The sequence below is a fragment of the Oryctolagus cuniculus genome, chromosome 15 (genome assembly GCF_051225735.1).
Source record: "Oryctolagus cuniculus isolate XC-2025 breed Fujian yellow rabbit chromosome 15, ASM5122573v1, whole genome shotgun sequence".
Taxonomy (NCBI): domain Eukaryota; kingdom Metazoa; phylum Chordata; class Mammalia; order Lagomorpha; family Leporidae; genus Oryctolagus; species Oryctolagus cuniculus.
Genome location: NC_142881.1, coordinates 61,915,013 through 61,933,545, shown reverse-complemented (window position 1 = coordinate 61,933,545; position 18,533 = coordinate 61,915,013). Strand labels below are relative to the sequence as shown.

General features: G+C 59.3%; 1 protein-coding gene across 2 annotated transcripts in view; it reads right to left on the bottom strand.

Moving 5' to 3' along the window:
* The window catches only part of ADAMTS14 (ADAM metallopeptidase with thrombospondin type 1 motif 14), a 74,512-nt gene that overhangs the window by 29,394 nt on the left and 26,585 nt on the right, over window positions 1-18,533 (bottom strand). For both annotated transcript variants that reach the window (XR_016221680.1, XM_089314114.1), the window contains exon 4: window positions 14,548-14,720. Coding sequence is in view for 1 of the 2 variants with exons in the window: in XM_089314114.1 (XP_089170240.1) it covers window positions 14,548-14,720 (173 nt within the window). In the remaining variant the exon portion in view is untranslated. The remainder of the gene's footprint in view (window positions 1-14,547; window positions 14,721-18,533) is intronic.

Below are 18,533 nucleotides of genomic sequence, written 5' to 3'. Positions count from 1 at the left end.
AGTGTACACGTGTGAATCCCATCTTACAAAACCATGATCGTACTGGAGACACTGTTCTGATTTTGTCTGTGCTATGAGGCAGGACTCTGTGTAATGTTAAAGATTTATTTTATTTATTTGAAAGGCCGAGATACAGAGAGAGGGAGAGATGGGGGAGGGGAAGAGATCTGGTTCACTCCCCTAAATGGCCACAACAGCTAGGGCTGAGCCAGCCCAAAGCCAGGAACCTGGAACTCCATCAGGGTCTCCCATTTGGGTGGCAAATACCTAGGCCATCTTCCACTGCTTACCCAGGCACTTCAGCAGGGAGCTGGATCATAAATGGGGCAGCCGGGATTCAAAGCAGTGCCCGTATGGGATGCCAACATCACAGGCAACGGCTTAACTGACTGTGCCACAACTCTGTATTTAAAAGTGTGCTAACACCTGCATGTGAGGGGCTGTCACTCATGTAACCAATCCCCTAATTGAACCTAAGACACTCAGAGAAAAGAGATTTTGCCCAAGAGGAACAATGCACCCAGCTCAGGGGGTCCATGATAGGACACAGTTGTGGGTCAGCACCCGCTGGGAGTCCTGAGTTCAAATTCCAGCTCTGCTTCTTATAAGCACAGAATTGGGTGGCCTGGGGCACAGCAGGGAACCCCTCAGGGCCTCTGTCTTTTTCCGCAGATTTAGAATCATGATGGCCGGCACGGTGCTGGCGTGTGTAAATGACTGGGAACCACGAGTGAGCCACAGAGTACAGGGGCCCAGAGGCGCTGCCAGCGGTCAGCACTGCCGAGTGGAAGCCAATCCCTGGCTCCTGGCCGCTGCCTTCCCGGGAGCTGGCACGGAGCCTCACGCGTGCGCCTGTTCAGCCACCAATTCTTTTCCACTCCTAGGCAAAGGAACCAACCTACAACCCACAAAGGGACTGCTGTCCATCAAGCAAGGAGGAGCAGCGCTTCCCAGCACACGTGTGTGAGCATTCCACGGGGTGGGGGGCCAGCAGGGGACTGGACACCTGCTCCCGTGCCCATGTAGCCCTCTGGGCCAGCCAAGGACAGAGCCAGGCTGTGGGCAAGGAGCCTCACGGTCAGCAGAAGCTGCAAGCACCCAGAGCCCCAGCCCCAGCCCCCTCATCTCGGGGCCCAGAACTGGCAGCTGCCCCAGTGCACGAACGCGCAAGCTTAGCAGCAGCCAGAGACAGACTTCCGGCCCAGGCCTCCCAGGCGCCCACGGCGGCATCCAGCTGAGCGGTGAAGACCAAAGCCCACGCCCACCCCCTGCCACAAGGAATGATGGAATGACGGAGAGGCCAATAGGGTAGGGCTTCCTTCCTGCCCTCCTGCCCTCTCTGGCGGGAGCCAGGACAGCTTGGGAGCAAAGAGCTCCAATGCACAGCAGCTGTGTCCTTCTGACCTGCACGCCCCAGACTTATCCTGGGAGGGACAGACGGTGGGGGCGGGGTCCCGCCAGCCACTGAGGCTTCTCTACTGATGCATCTGCAATAGCGCCACTCTGAAGCCGCCCGACTTCCCATCCCACCAGCACTGCAACACGCCTTCTTTCCACACCGGGGTGCGGTCTTTGGGGAACTCCCTGGTGTGCTTCGTGAGTAGACCAAGCAGGGATCACAGGCAAGACACACTGTACACAGCCATGTCTGTGCAACACACACACGGGGAGTCCAGCCATCACCCCAGGGCAGCAGACGGGAGGAGGCTCCAGGACCTTTGGGCGGGGGGAGCATGTGCAGGGCCGCTGGGAGTCTGCAAGTATCCCAGGGCCACTGCCCTCTAGGTGTCCATCTCACAGTAACTCCGGAACAGCTGCCCCACCCAGCCAATCCACTCCTCAGCCCCCCAGTGACCCTCACTCCAACAGCTGCCACCTGCAGCTTAGACGGCGGGGGGTGGGGTGGCTATGTCTGAGTAGGAGGTAGAACCGACTGTTCAATGCCAGCGGGAGGTTGGATGGGGTCCCCAAATGCCCTGCCACTCTTGGAGGCGTCAGGTCACGAGAGAGGAGACATGATGAGGGGTGCTCAGGTTCTGTACAAAGCGCCCAGAGGCTGAGGGTGCAGCAGTTAAGGGGCTACTTAGCCAGGAAGTGGGCTCTCACTGACACCTGCTGGGGCCCGGGTCTCAGAATTCCCGCCTGCACAAGTCTGAGAAACAACGGTGCTGTTCAGAAGCAGCCCGGTTTCCGGTATTTGGGGAAAATGCACCCAGGCCTCAGTGCCTCATCAAGCCGGCTATTTCTTCCCAGCCAGGGCTCACACAGCTCCAGCAGTGCAGAGCGCTCAGCTTCTGGGAAGTTCTCTGGGCCCAGAGTCCCATCGGGCCTCCCCATCCACCCCCTCCGCTGGCTTCACGTCTCCCCACTGAAGTTTCGCTGAGCACACCTGCCCCTTCCTGGGCACAGATGGTGGCCAGTCTCCCAGGGCTTCTCCCTGAGCACACTTCAGGCAGAGAGAGTCTGACAGATCGCTCGCCCGGGAATGCCCACTGCGTTGGTGGAAGACACTGAATTAACACCATCAAGCACCAAGATAAGAAGTTGCCAACCTGGAATCCTGTACCCAGCAAAACTTTTTTTTTTTTAAGATTTATTCATTTATTTGAAAGGCAAAGTTAAAGAAACAGAGATCTTCCATCAACTGGTTCTTTCCCCCAAACAGCCACAACAGCCAGGGCTGGGCCAGGCTGAAGGCAGGAGCCAGGAGCTTCATCTGGGTCTCCCACATGGGATCAGGAGCCCAACCACTTGGGGCCATCTTCTGCTGCTTTCCCAGGCCATCAGCAGGGAGCTGGATCAGAAGTGGAGCAGCTGGGACTCAAACCGGCACCCATATGGGATGCCAGTGCTGCAGGTAGCAGCTTAACCCACTGAGCCACAGTGCGGCTCCAGCAAAACTGTTGAAGAACCATGATGAAATGAAGACAGTAGCAGGGAACCATGCTGTGGCTCCGTGGGTTAAGCCACCACTTCAGACACTTGCTTCCCATACAGGACTGCTGGCTGGAGTCCCAGCTGCTTTGCCGCCAACACAGCTTCTGCTAAAGCACCCGCAATCGGCACGTAAGCCCCTGCCACACACGTGGGAGACCAAGATGGCGCCTGGCTTCGGCCTGGCCCAGCCCCAACCATTGAGACCACTTAGGGAGTGAACCAGCAGTTGGAAGAACTCTCAATATCTCTCACTCTTTCTCACTCTTTCTCTCCCTCTCTGAATTTCAAATAAGTAAATAAATTTGTTTTAAGAAGGAACAAAGACAGCATCAGAAAAACAAAAACTGATAGAATTACACAGGCCCCCATTGCAGAGTCTCCAGGAAAAGGACCCCAGAAACAAAGCCCAACAAGGTGGCCGGCGCCACAGCTCACTAGGCTAATCCTCCACCTGTGGCGCCGGTACCCTGGGTTCTAGTCCCGGTTGGGGCACCCGTTCTGTCCCGGTTGCTCCTCTTCCAGTCCAGTTCTCTACTGTGGCCCGGGAGGGCAGTGGAGGATGGCTCAGTCCTTGGGCCCTGCACCCGCATGGGAGACCAGGAGGAAGCACCTGGCTCCTGGCCATTTTGGGGGTGAATCAACGGAAAAGGAAGATCTTTTTCTCTGTCCTCACTAACTCTGCCTGTAAAAAAAAAAAAAAAAAAAAAAGCCCAACAAGGTGCAAGAACGAATACTGCTGAGGCTTGGATTCAGCAATGAGCAATGCGAGGCGGCCTGCTCTTTCTTACTAGCAAAAGGCATATTATGAATAAAGTACTTATCTTCGGCTCCCTTTCCCTGCCACTAAAAAAAAAAAAAAAAAAAAAAAAAAAAAAAAGTGAGGTTGGCTCCACCATTCCGGGCCCCTGGTGCAGCCCTGGCACACTCGCCTGCCCACAGCCTGCCAGGCCAGCCGCAGGGAGGTGCTAGCTCTGACTCCGCTAGAGCTGCCTCATGCTTCGCACGGGCCAAGGAGGTGGCTGGACGGCTGCAGCTGAAGAGGCCGCCTGGCACACGGAGTCACGGTCAGGGGTGTGGCTCCCAGGGAGACCCTCCTGGAACACGTAGAGGCTCCCTGCCTGGCTCCAGCCTGGCTGCGCACCCAGGGCCTGGCTCTGTCAGCCCCGGCCCCCATGACTGCCTTCCAAATGCCAGCAATGAGGTCAGGGCCTGCTCAGGGCAGATCAGGAACTGCTTCCTGTGCTGGGCACAAGGCAGGATGGCCACAGACATGCCCACGCCCACGCCCACACCCAGAACTGTGTGTGTCTGCTTTGCTTGCTTCCCACCTCTGAGCATGCTCAAGGCCCCCCGCTGCCCCTGGTTAGAGTCTGACATCACAGGCTGGCCTGAGAGAGCTGGAGTGTGTACCAGATACACAAGCAAAGACCAGGACTCTGACCAGGAGGAGCCAGACAGCGGAGGGAGAAGAGAAGAGAGCTCCAGGGTCGGAGGATGAGCTGAGCACCTACCACGTGCTAGGCACTGTGCTGAGACAACTTCACAACCACCTTCTAAAGAGAGTGATTTTCCCATCTGAGGTTCAGAGAGGTGAAGCACTTGCCCAAGGCCACCCCACTGGGAAGTGGGAAGGACAGGATTTGAACACAGCTCTCTGTGACTTTAAGGCCCCTCTTCTTACCACTGCAGCAGCCGCCCAGAACCCATTTCCAGGGCAGAGTGGCCAGGGTGGGCTGACTATGGCCTAGGGGAGGTGATGAGGAGAGCTCATGGCTCAGAGCAGGAAGCTGATCCTTCCCCTGGACGCACAGCAAGCAGGCAGGACTGAGCGCCGGAGGCCTGGCTGTGAAGGTAGCCCTGCCCGTGGCCTGGCCGCTCCATCAGCTGTGCTCTTCCACCCAGATCGCCTATCCTGACGCAGGAGAACGAGGCCCCCAGGCTCAGGTGGGGGCCTGGAAAGAACCCTGCCTCAAATCACGGCAGTTACTGAGTGCTTAAGTCACACTGAGATGCGCAGAGGTGAGCAGGGCGCAGGGGAGGGGAGATCAGGGCGGCCAGGAAGCTGTCCGTGCCTGGAGCCAGAATGCGGGGTGGCCTGCAGAGGGCAAAGGCTGTCCAGCGCAGAGGCAGGCCAGGGAGGGAGAGGACTGCCCAGGGGGGCAGCAGGCAAGGAGGCGCCCCAGCGGGGAGGGGCAGGGCAGGCGCTGCTCCCAGCGCCGGGGCCAGGGTCACTGGGCTTCTCAGCCGGCTTCACGACACCCCCTCTGTTGTCCACGTCCATGCTGTCCTGTGACTCACAGAAAGGCCTCCTTGGTCCTCAGTGTGGGAGGATGTGGGATTCCCCTCCCAGTGAACAGCAATGTGGTCAGCCAGGGGCACTGGCGGGAAGCCTTTCTCTGATCTGCCATCGCCACACGTGGCCAGGCCCTCCCAGGTCTCCTGGTCAGCCCCAGTGGTGTGGGAGCTGGGCACCACTTTCCTGCCCAAACAGAGAGTCAGACCCAGCTCCAGCCTGGGGCTGGAGAGGGGAGCCAGGCCCCCAGGGAGCCTGTGGGAAAGTAGCAGGACCTGCCTCTCTGTGGCAGGATGTAGGGTCTAGGGCCAAGCCAGGACGTGGCTCTCTGTGACAGAGGGGGCAGGGGAGCTGGGCAGAGAACGGCCTCAGGCCACCCCAAGCTCCCTCCCTACTAGGGCGCATTCCCCACCCCACCCCACCTCAGGAGCTCCACAGCAGGAAGTCCACCTCCTGCCCAGCAGCCGGGCTGGAAGCAGGGCCCTGGGTGGGAAGTCCACCTGCGCTGGAACAGAAGTGGGCACACAACCTCCACCGAAGAGCTGGCACAGCCCAAGCTGTCACCTGCATCACGGAACCCTCCCAGCCAGCTGCCCGCGCGGCAGAACTCTCCCTTTGATCGTTTTCATTACGGGCTGAGCCTCCCTGATCTGAAAACCGAAACAGCTCCAAAATCTGCAACTCTAAACACTGACAGGAACCACGGGTGGGAAATTCTACACGCAACTGTCCTTCCTCGAGCCTTAGGACACAATAACGATGCAGAGTCTCAGGCCCTCACACCAAGCCCTGGATCTGCAGCCCCGGCCCTTCTCACAACACACACGCCGTCTTTCCCCAAGTCCACGGCGCCCTCTCTGTTCACATGTGCAGTAGCTCCTGGTGGCTTCATGGAGACAGCTCCAGCCCTCATCACTTCAAGCAAGGAACGACTCGAGGAAGAAACTCAAGTCCCAGCCAGCCCTGGAAGGCACCAGCATCGGGGCCTGCAGGGTGGTGCCCGGGCCTGGGCAGACACATGGAGAGAGCGGGGCCCTCGGGTGGCACCATCTATGCTCCTGGTGACACGGGGGACACAGCACCCGCTGTGTGCTCACCAGTGACTGGGAGTGACCCAGAGGTGAGGAGGCTGTGGGAACCCCTTCTTCCTTGTGCGGTCATATCTATACACACGAGCAACTTGATAAAAGCCCAAGTCTAAAAGAGGCTAAAAGGGGTGGGGCGCAGTGGCACACTGGGTTAAGCCTGTGACGCCAGTATCCCATATGTGATCCATCTCCCTGGTAATGTGCCTGGAAAAGCAGTGGAAGACGGCCCAAGTACTCGGGCTCCTGGCTTCAGCCTGGCCCAGCCCAGCCATTGCAGCCATTTGGGGAGTGAACCAGCAGATGGAGGCTTGCTCTCTCTCTCTCTCTCTCTCTCTCTCTCTCTGTTTCTAACTCTGTCTTTCAAATAAGTAGATCAATTTTTAAAAAAGAAATAAAAGAGGCTAAGAGTACTCTTCTAATAAATATGAAAATGCTAAGCAATGAAGCATTACATCAGAATGTATTTGGAAGGACTTTTTTCTTTAAGTGCATATATTACTGGGGCTCTGCCTCCTGGTGGGGTCTTAGGTATGATGAGACTGCCTTCTCTGGTCCTCAGGGGATGACCACACAGTCACCAGGGCTGGGCCTGCTTCCCCTCCCCAAGGGGCCACACTCCCTCATGAGGCACAGCACAGGCTCAGCCTCCAAGGTCACCCTGAGATCCCGGAGGCTGAGGCCACGCTCAGGGCAGCAGAAGGATGGTGCTGAGCCTCAGATCTGTTTCCCAGTTGCCCTAGTTCATGACCATGGCCCTGGTGTGGGCTACAAGTGCACACTTTCCTTTTGAAGGTGTGGCTGCCTCTAGGGCAGGCCGGCGGGGGCCTGGGAGGTTCTCCTGGCATCCGCCTGCTCAGCTCACCTCACCACCAGGCTGTTTGGGCAGGGTGGCTCCAGCGGGCACAGGGACGGACCCACCCAGCCCAACAGAGTCTCTTTCACGAGGCCACAACGCTCAGCATTTATCCCCACGGCCTGTTTGAAAAACGGAGCGGTGCTCCTGTCGTGGGCCGGCCTAGCTGTGCGGAAACAGGGGCAGGGCGGGGGCCTGGAGAGACCCCCGCTGCTTGTGCTGCATGAGCTCAGCCCGAGCTGGCTCTGCTCCCGTGAGGGGGGCGCATGCACGCCCTGCAGAGCATGGGGTCGCGGAGGGCAGGCAAGTGTCAGGCATGGACAGCAGGGCTGGCATCCAGCACGGGCTCCATCCACAGCATCTGTGGATTTAAAACTTCCGCTTGCCTCTCTGGGAGCTGAAAAGATCACCCTAGGAACAGGTTTCCGGGGGTCTCACCTCCAGTCCACCGAGTGAGGTGCTGGATATAACATGCTTTGTGCACCGTAAGGCTCCCTCCACCCGCAGGGACCTCGTCATGACCGCGTCTCGGGGGCCAGGAACCGCAGCCTCTGTCCTTCTGTGATCAGTACCTTCCCTGCCCAGTGGCCTTGCTTTGAAAATATAAATACCTGTGCGTGGCACCTCCAGCTGACGCCCTCCATTTGGGCTTGCCAGTGGGCCCCTGTGCACAGTGACACCGATCACCCTCTGTGGGGCTGTCCTGGGCACCCGAAGCTGTTCTGTACCATCCCTGACCTCTGCCCTCCTGAAGCCAGCAGCACGCTGCCCCTCCAGCTGTGACAGCCAAAAACTAACCCCAGACATGGCCAAATGTCACAGTTAAGAATCACCGCCTGGGGCTGGCATTGCGGCACATCAGGCTAAGCCACCACCCATGGTGCCAGGGTCCTATATCGGTGCCAGTTTGAGTCCCTGCTGCTCTACTTCTGATCCAGTTCCCTTCTAATATGCCTGGGGAAGCAGCAGCAGATGGCCCAACTGCTTGGGCCCCTGCACCCACATGGAAAATCCAGATGGGGTTTCTGGCTCCTGGCTTCTGTTGCAGCCATTTGGGGAGTAAACTAGCAGATGCAAGACTTCTCTCTCTGTGTCCCCTGAAGCCCCCAACATGGTGCCCTGCCTTTCAAATAAATAATAACTCTTTTTTTTTAAATCACTACCCTTGGGGCCAGCACTGTGGTGTAGCTGGTTAAGCCGCTATCCGCAGTGCCAGCATTCCATATGGGAGCCTGTTCGTGTCTCAGCTGCTCCACTTCCAATCCAGCTCCCTGCTAATATGCCTGGGAAAGCAGTGGAAGAGGGTCCAGGTACTTGGGCCCCTGCAACCACATGTGAGACTTGGAAGAAGCTCCTGGCTTTGGCCTGGCCCAGTCCTGGCTGTTGCAGCCATTTGGGGACTGAACCAGCAGGTGGAAGACCTCTCTCTCTCTCTGTCTCTCTGTCTCTTCCTCCTCCATAATTCTGCCTTTCAAATTAATAAATCTTTTTAAAAATCGCTGTCTTCAAGCAAACACATTTTTGCTTTTAGTAAGAGCAGTGGAAGGTTCTGGGGGACAGATGAGAAAAAGACCAAGAGGAGGAGCCGTGATCTTGGGGCAGGCGGACAGGCTGCCTCGCAGCTCTCTCAGGAGTAAGAGGGCAGGCAGCGCCGTCCGCTCATCTGGGAAGCCGTCTGTGCGGTGCTCTCGGCAGCCTTCATGATGGCTCTCACACACATCCGGCGCTGACGGCCCCACCCTCCCATGCACCCCAAACCTCCCGGGGCCAAGAAGGGGTGCTGAGCTAGTCCCTCTGCACAGGCCTCGGGATGGGCAGGTTGGAGCTGGGAGGACGCGACTGTTGGCACAGGCGGCCACCAGTGTTGCCCCAGCAGCTGGGCAGGAGAGCATGGGGAGCAGAGGGGGCCAGGTCGGCTGCCAAGAGGGGTCCCCAAGAAAACACAGAGCGGAAGCTTCTGGCTGCAGACTGTGTTCTTCCCCCTCCCTCTGTTCCAACTCTAGGCCCTAATAGGACCCCAGTATCTCCATGTCCACGGGGGTCCTCATCCCCAGGCAAGGAGAGGGCCCCAGCTGGCGGAGCCAGGCCCAGCAGCAAGGTGCCCAGGGAGAAGTCCCGGGAGCCTGACTCCACCCGAGCCTATCTCAGAGAGAGGCTCTCCCGGACAGGGGCTGTGCTCCTCCCAGCTCCCTCCCCACAGCCCAGGGTCTGCAGCCTCCTGCCTGCCCAGCCTGCCTGGTCCCAGGCTCTGCCACCGCAGCCGGGGAGGAGAAACAAGATCAGAATCCTTCAGATCCAGATTCGAATGCTGAGGGGCAGGGCCGACCTGAGCCGGTCCCTCGGCCCCTGGGCTGCAGAGGTTAAGAGGATCTGGCCATCCAAAGTTGCGTGGTAAAGATTGTGTAAGCCATGTGCAGGGTGCTCAGTTCTGCAGCTGGCGTAAGACCACACTGTAAAGACAAGCAGTGGTGGACAGTCCCTCCCTCCGGGGCCTCTCCACTGGGCCCATCGCAGCCCTAGCCAGCCCCTATCTCCATCCTCTCCTCCCCGCAATGCAGCTGGGATCCACCATGGAGCTGCTCCTCAGGCATGGAGCTGCTGCCTCACGCACCTCCCTGCCACAGCTAAAGTCCCAGGAGCTCACAGCAAAGCCTCTGCCACCCGCACCCTCCTTCCTGCCTCCACAGCCCTGCTGCCATCACCACGCTCAGCCTGCACCCGCCCTGCCCAGCCCTCCTCTCCTCAAGGCTGGCTCAGCTCTGCCTGCCTCTAGAAAGCCTTTCTCTCCTTCTGAGCTCTTTCTGCTCCATCCCCCATGTTCCCTCTTCAATCCAGGGCACCAGGGTTGGTTTTGCAGCCAGATCAAAGCTTCTTACAACAGTCTGCCTGTGACGCTCGGTACATAGCAGGTGCTCACTAGGTGCTGAAAAGAATGATCCCCCTCAAGTTGTAAGGGACTCACGGGTACCCCAGTCCTGGGATTTGAAGAAGCCTCAAGGAAAGGGACATGGTAGAGATGGGTAAACTGAGGCACAGGGAAACACAAGTCCATCCAGGGAGGGATGAGGGTGGGGCCTTGCACCTGTCTGCAGCTGCAGGAGTATCCATAGCTTGTCCCTGGGTGGATGGGAAAGAAGGCGGGAGGCAGCACAACACAGCTGCCCCGACACCCTCAGAGCCAGTGCGGGGGCCTCATCTCATCATTCTCGGAGGTTCATCAGCGGCCTCCAGCCCCTCCTCCCTGGGTTAGCACAGCGGAGCCATCTGTCCTAGGAACCAGATATCTTCCCCTGATCCTGCCCTGGCCCGAGAAATGAGAGGGCTTCCGTTTTCAGTGGCTCTGGGAACCCCCATGGGGGTCCATGCTCCAAGCATCGCAGGGAAGTCAAAGCGCCCACACGATAGGCAGGAAGCTGCTGCCCCTCGGGGAGGGAGAGGGTGTCCGAGGCCCAGCAGCTCACCTGCAAGGGCAGGGCCTGCAGTTTTGTAAGGCAGCCACTCCGGAAGCCGAGCCCCTCTCTCCCCTATACTACAGGACAAGGCAGCCAGGAGCTGAAGCCAGCCCCGCACAGCCTCCCGCAGCCTCTCCTCCTCCCCCGCCTGCTGGAGGCTGTGAAGAGAGCAAGGGAGAACACAGAGCAGCTCCCTGGGGAAGGCCTCAGGCAGGGTTTTCCCTGGAAACTCCTGATTCCAGCCCACCCTGGCCAGATGGAAGCCCAGCAGTCACCGCCAGCCTCCACAGCCCGGCTCTGTGCAAGGGCATTGAGGACACGCAGACCTCTCACGGGGCCCCTGGGAGACTTAAGTAAATGAAGCCCCGTTTATGGAGTCTGGCTCTCACGCTCCTCCAGTGATGCCCTTGGCCATTGTCCTGGGCACCCAGCAGTGGGCACTCCAAGGGCAGAGGCTGCCTTTTCTTCTCTGTGTCCTGTGTGTGGTGGCCCTTCCTTCTGGGTGCCTGCCTGCTGGGAACAGCCCCTGCCTCACCTCACCCCCACGCACCAGGCAGGCCCAGGCCAACCTGGAAGTCACACCAGTGACTCCAGGGGAGCCCCCAGGAGCCACTCTTCCACAGGAGGGAAGAAAGGGTCCCGGTATTCTTTGGTCCTAAGAGAAGGAAGTGTGAGGACCTGGGGTGCCCGTTTCCCACCAAGCACAGGCCAGCAGGGCCGGGGGGAGGGGCATCCCGATGGGCCTGAGGCTGTCCTGTCCTGCAGCTCTTGCACTCTCCCAGAATCTCCTGACACCTCGGCCACTACGAGTCATCCAAAAAGCTGAGCAAGAGGATTTGTTCAACAGGGGTAGCCCTGGGTTTCTCTGAAAGACCAGAGCAGCACACAAGCTCTGTGGTCTTTCTCGGCTACTCATCCTCGACCACTCCCCACCCTGGATGCCGTCTCACACCCGGGCTCCCAGCCAGAACCCAGAAAAGGGAGCAGCAGGTGGCAAGGGAGGGGGGAATGCAGTCCTTGCCCCCCGCCACCCCTTGGCTCTGCTCAGGGCTGTTCTAGGATCGGCACAATCCCCTGGGCATCCTTTCCCTTCCCCTTTCTGGCCCCTGCTCCTGCTCCCCACTTGCTGGCCCCAGGGGCCCACCCTGGCTCTGGCTAACAGGATTCCTCCTCCGCTGTGTGGTCTGGGGCTGGGCCTGCGAGTTACAGAATCTGGTTGGGTGGTCAAGCGTTCCAGGGGTGGGGGGGTGTGTGCTCCACTCCAGCATTCTCTCCTCCCCCATCAGCTCCAGGAGGCAGCAACCACACACCAGGCTAACGGGCCAGGACAGCAAGAACCCACACAAGGAGGCCCCGGGCCAGACTTCCCAGGGAGCCTGTGGCGCCGAGCCTCGCTCCCGCCTGTGGCAGGTGCTGGCAGTGTGGGTAGGAATCTGCCCTCTGCTCCTTTCCAAGGGCTCTGTCACAGACACCATTCTCTCCCATGCTTGCCCACCACCCACAGGCTTTGGACACTGCACCGTGCACCGTCGGGGCCGCAGCCCATCCGGGAAGTCGCCGTCACAGACTCAAGCACACATTGCTTTACCCAGGACACCAAGCCAGCTGATGGCACCAATGCAGGGACGGAGTGCTCACCCTGCCAGCACCGTGCTGACTTCACACTTATCTAACCTTCACGACAAACCAAATGGCAGCGGCTCCCCCCAGCGGTTAAACTTTGCAGCAGAGACAAGCTGGGGTGTCCATCCACCTCAGAATGGTTTCCCGGGGGCCATATCCCTCCCTACATTTGGAAAACTCTTTCCCTGACATGGTGATTGGCCAAAGGACAGTCACGTGACCACATCAGACCAATCAGAGTCTTGCCCCAGGAATTTTGTCTGGGAACTGGTGGGAAGGCTTCTTCTGCCTCTGACCACAGAGCTATGAGGATAGGAGTTGGCCTCGTGTTGCTGGTGGTCAGGCTCTGCCTTGCAGAGAACTTGGTCAGAATTCGGGTGTTTTGTTTTTCTCTCTCTCTCTGCCTTTCAAATTAAAAAAGGAAATCTTAGAAGCAGGAAGAAGAGACTTTTCTAAAGAGCCCTGAACAACGCAGGTCCCACAGGTCCCCCCGCGAAGCTCACGCAGCCCCGTCCCGGCAGCCACAGCACCTGAGGTGCAGGCCCAGCCATGTTAGCCATCATCAGATCAGCTGCTCCCAGCAGTGCCCAGAAGTGCATCACCACCGACTGCTGAGCTTCAGGACGGGGCCCTGCTCTGCACCTGGCCCTCTGGTAACGCCCCCCAGAGCCCCACATGCCACTCTACCGGGGCGGCAGGGGAAACCCAGGGGGATCAGTAACATGCCCAAGGTCACGAAGGCAGGAAGGGGCAGAGTCTCTTCAAGGCTCGCACACTGCTCCTAGACGGAGGGTAAGCTGGCTCTGTCCCTGCCCGGGCCCCAGGAAGTCATCCTGTGGCTGGTACAGAATGCCGCTAACCAATTTCTTCATCCTCTCCCAACAGGCCCGAGGTGCCTAGCTGTGTCGGTGTGGGACCCGAGCCCCTGGCTTCGGAGACGGGTGCCACTCAAGCTCTATGGAGGCGCCAGTTTCCCTCTGGCCTCCTTCTCTCGCATCCCAGGTGAAGGTTCATGATGAGCCATTAGCCTGGCCACCGGCACAGACTCAAGCTGACGGGCACCTGCCCTGCTGCCTTGTGTGGATGTGGCATTACCCAGCAGCCCTGCGTGCTGCGTGGGGTCTGAACCCAGCACATCACCTGCCTTCTCCTGGGGGCCTGCTCACCTTGCCAGCGTCTGGCCCAGGCCTGTGCTGGTCCCACCACGCCCCACTCCACCAGATCGGTCCCATCCTTCCCAGAGCCACCTGCCCAGGCGTCTGCCCAGAAGACAAAGGGGGAGGGTCCTGCCATCCATTGCTTTCTCGCGTCTTCCCTTCCTGACCTCCCCTCTGCCGCTTCACTGTGAGGGGCTTCCCTGCAGGCCGGATGTGGCACACAGCTGTGTTTTCATAGGTTTTCTTTGATTCCAACACTTAAAAAATTCAGAGTTTTGGCCGGCGCCGTGACTCACTAGGCTAATCCACCGCCTTGCGGCGCTGGCACACCGGGTTCTAGTCCCGGTCGGGGCGCAGGATTCTGTCCCAGTTGCCCCTCTTCCAGGCCAGCTCTCTGCTGTGGCCAGGGAGTACAGTGGAGGATGGCCCAAGTGCTTGGGCCCTGCACCCCATGGGAGACCAGGAGAAGCACCTGGCTCCTGGCTCCTGCCTTCGGATCAGCGTGGTGCGCCGGCCGCAGCGCGCTGGCCGCGGCGGCCATTGGAGGATGAACCAACGGCAAAGGAAGACCTTTCTCTCTGTCTCTCTCTCTCACTGTCCACTCTGCCTGTCAAAAAAAAAAAAAATTCAGAGTTTTCATAGGACTTAAAATCTTGAACCCTTTTTTGAGAAACTTCATTTCTAATTTTTCTTGGGAAACTGGCCTTTCCATGTCTCTGCAGGCACAGCCACCAGCAACACCAGCATGTTGGGCCAGGCAAGGGCTCTCTGCTTCACCCCAGTCTCAAATCTGCACCTGGTCCTATTCCCCTTGCCTGTCTGGTCTCTGGGAACAGCCAAGGCCTAGGCCGGGGCTCTGGGAACCCCTGCAGAGACCGCCAGCTTCGCCAGCCTGGGACTGGGCATCCACCTCCAGGTGCCAAGTCTCAGGGAAGAGACCCCAGGCCAGGCCTGAGCCAGACTCTGAATGTGTCCACACACGGAAGCTACCGTGCACAGGCTATGTCCCCGATGGCCAGTGGCCAGCTCAGCATAGGCACGCACACACAGGTCACTGCAGGGCTCAGCCAGCCAAGGCCTCCCTGCTAAACACCAGGCCCAAGAGTCCACCCGGCCCACCCAGCCCTGGCCACAGGGCACTCACGATGTTCATGAGGGTGAGGACGTAGTTCTGCACATGCTCCCTGCCATGGAAGCGCACCACCGAGTCGTCTACCGCCAGCAGCACCTCGATGCTGTAGCCACCAGGCCTGGCGTGCCGCCGCTTCCGCTCTCCCACCGGGCCCAGCAGGTTGGGAAGGTCACCCAGGCCGAAAGCTGGAACAGAACAGGAAGAGGACGAGGAGAGACCCATGTGAGAGGCCGCCACTGCGCCACAACCCGCCACGCACACCCCGCCCTGCCTCCAGGAGCCACACCAGACCAGCACAGGGGCTCCACGCTCTTCCTAGCAGGAGGCCATGGCTGAGCCTTTGATGCAATGAGTAGTGGAGGAGTGAAGAGCGGCCCAGATGAGGGACCTGGGTTCCAGGGACCACTCACCCCGTCTCCCTGTGTGTCCCGACCTCTATCTCCTCGCCTGTACAATGGGCAGGAAGAATCCCTGATCTCTTCCCTGCCCCCGGCCCCGCAAGGATGCATTAGAATCAAAAGTGGTGGTGGCAGAGGTGTCTTCATAAAGAAAGAAAAGCACAGGGGGACGGGACCCACGCAAGGCGTCTTGGGGACCCACCCGCACCTCTCGGACCCCCCCAGGCACTGCCCGCTGCCCAGCCTTCACTGTCTCAGCTTCGCCCACCGGGGAAAAGTGACACGTTTCCTTATTGTGCTAGCACGTACTGACTGGCATTGCATAATCCAGGTGCTGTCAAACCTTTTTCACTAAATTTCAAGGTGGTGACATGGTTCTGAGTCACCCGGTCTGTGTCGCGACTCTTAATGGTGCTGTTGGAACACAATAGCAACCGCGGACGTACACTCATGCGTTGACAGCGTGTGTGTCTGCGCTCCAATAGGACAGCGTTTCAAAATTCAGGCAGCAGGCTGCTTGTAGCCAGCGGGCCATGGTTTTCCCGTCTCCTGATCCAACCTAATCCTGACGGTAACTCTGCCCACCATACAGGTGAGCAGACTGAGGTTCAAAGACGTCACACACGCAGCACACCCGGGTCTGTCTGAATGAAAAGCCCATGCTTTGTGGGGGGCTTTTGAAAGAGCAGTCGGGACATCACTGAGGATGCCCACGTCTCCCATCAGCATGCCTGAGTTAGTCCTGGCTCCACCCCCAGGTCCAGCTCCGGCTGATGTGCGCCCTGGGAAGCAGCAGGGGATGGCTCAACTAGCTGGGTCCCTGCCACCCATGTGGGAGACCCACATGGAGCTCCTCAATCCTGGATGTGGCCTGGTTCAGCCCCAAATGTTGTGGGCATTTGGGGAATGAACAGAAAATGGGAGATTTCATCTCATCTCTCCTCCCTGCCTCCATCTGGTGTGTGTGTGTGTATGCACATGTATCTGACTTTCAAATAATAAAACAATACGCCCATGGTATGAGACATCGCCAAACGCAAGACCACTTATAAAGGTAGCACCTTACACTACTGTCAGTCATTTCCAGCTTAAATCATTGTCAGTCATTTCCACTTAAACTGTTGTCAGTCATTTCCACCTTAACTCATTGTCAGTCACTTCCACCTTAAACTGCTGTCAGTCATTTCCACCTTAACTCATTGTCAGTCATTTCCACCTTAAACTGTTGTCAGTCATTTCCAGCGCAGCCCCACTGAAGACTGGCAGTGGAGTGAGGGTACTCAGGAAGCGGGGAAAGCTCAGGGAGAGGATGGGGGGCAGGGGTCCCTCAAGAAGGCTGCAGAGCCTTTGCCACCATCCACCCTTGTGCCGCTGATTCCTAAGAGTGGTCACTGATCCACTGTTAGCCAGGACCCCCCGGACAGAGGCGTCAGGGCCGAGGACATGAAGCCGCTGCCACCACCCCACCAGCCTGAATCAGGGGTGAACCCACCCCTAGGAGATGGATGGGCCATGGGTGATAAAGGGAGCCCCCTCACCCCAGAGCCCGCCAACTACACAGCAATGTCCAGGGCGCTCATGGGACCAACTAGAGAAGACGTCCCCAGCACTCCAGCTGGGGGAGGCGGGTGGGGAACACCTTAGCTGGAGCTGATGGGGAGCAGGAGGCGCCCTGCTCCGGCACGGGGGTACAGAGGGAAGCCCCTGGGCGCCCTGCTCCGGCACGGGGGTACAGAGGGAAGCCCCTGGGCGCCCTGCTCCGGCACGGGGGTACAGAGGGAAGCCCCTGGGCGCCCTGCTCCGGCATGGGGGTACAGAGGGAAGCCCCTGGCAGCTCCCGTGTGGGTGCAAACTCAGGCACAAGCCTGTCTGCTGGGGTTCTAGCCACACTGGGGTGGGAAGGAACAGGAGCCTCTGCAGAGACCCCAGCTCTGCGTCCAGGCTGCCCGTCCACATGGTACCGGGGCAGTCTGAGGACAGAGCGACAGGCAGCCACAGGGCTTGGCGGCCGTTTCTTTTCATTTCCTCTTTGGCTGGCGGTGTGTGGTGCGGAGGAAAAAGTACCGGACTCCAGGGCTGGAAGAATGAACGCGTGGCCGACGGCCTGGGGGGACGTGTGAAGGGCGGCTGGCCCCTGGGAGACCACAGCCTGGCGGGTTTGGCTCCCACTCAGCCCTGAGGCCAGCACCTCTCTGTGCAACAGCATCTGTGTTCTGGCATCAACACCCAAGGGTGAGCACAGCCCACAGGTTCCTGGGAGAAAGGAGGAAGGGCCGTCCAGAGGGGCTGAGCAGCGCCTGGGGGTTTACGTGCTGCAGGTGCAGTGCTGAACCTCAGTCTTCACAGACCCCCTGCCAGGTGGAGCCCAGGGCGGGAGGGCAGGAAGTCCCTCACAGCCACAGCTGGGCTAGAGAGCTGATCTGATGGAGCCCCTGAGCCTTCCAGAAGGCCAGGCACCCCACACCAGGGAGAGGGGCCACAGGAGCGACACAGAGGCAACGCGGTGTCTTGTGCCTTCCAGCCCATGTGGAGGAAAGGGAGAGCCCAGAGCATCCCAGCATCTGAGGGCCCACGGCAGGGGACACCTGCACAGGGCCAGCAGGTGCCCAGGCTGAGGGAGAGTCCTCAGAAGCCTCTTGCTGGCTGCCGGGCAGGCTCAGAGGCTCTCCCGATGTGCAGGGAAGCAGGCCCAAGGGCTGGGCTAACGCGCTCATCTCGAGGGTGCATGTTAAGCAGAGACAGGCACGGCCCGAGAGGTGCCACTGCAGGCCCACAGACAACAGAGCACAGGGTTACAGCACCAGGCCTGGCCCTGGCCCCGCTCACTGGCCCCTGGGAGTTTCCACCACATTGTTCCCCTGGGCCTGAACTCAGCTACCAGCCCCTGACCATGGGCCAGGAGAGGCTGCTGGCTCCCAGGTCACGGCCACGGAGCTGGACTCTCCCAGGGTTATGCTCAAGAAGGAGATGTAGGCCTTTTGATTCCGAACTAGCCTCAGATGCACAGAGCCCCCAGGAGACTCTGCTGCTCTTCCCAGCAGTGGCAGAGGGAACAGTGCCCCCCCACCCCCCAGCACAGCCTGAGATCCTCAGCCCCAGGGCCTGCAGACGCCTCCGCCGGTCTCCAGTGAGGGGCACTGGAAAGAAGCTGCGGCTTCAAAGTCGCACTGGGGCAGGGACAGCTGGTTTCCAGGCATTCCGTCACACTAGGCCCACCCCATAGAGCCCTGGCGTGAGGGTGTGGCCCACTCACCACCCAGTTCCGTCCAGGGCCTCGTCATCTCCTCCTCGCCAAAGGGGCTTCATGAGAAAACTCTGAAGTCGGCCCTGGGCCCAGGACCCACACCCATCACATCCACCGTTGCACCTGTTCAGTCACATGTGCTGAGCACCACCTCTCTCTGCAGAGCAGGGGCGCCCCTGCCCTCGGGGTCTCCCACCCTAGCACGTCTGCGGTCACCCAGGGACAACACCGAGATGAGTGCTGCCACTCACCAAGCAGCCACGCACGTGTGTGCCAGGCTGCATTCTGGGATTTGCACACACACTGCCACTGACATACACACACGACGGCTACAGCACTGATCACCCCCATTTGAC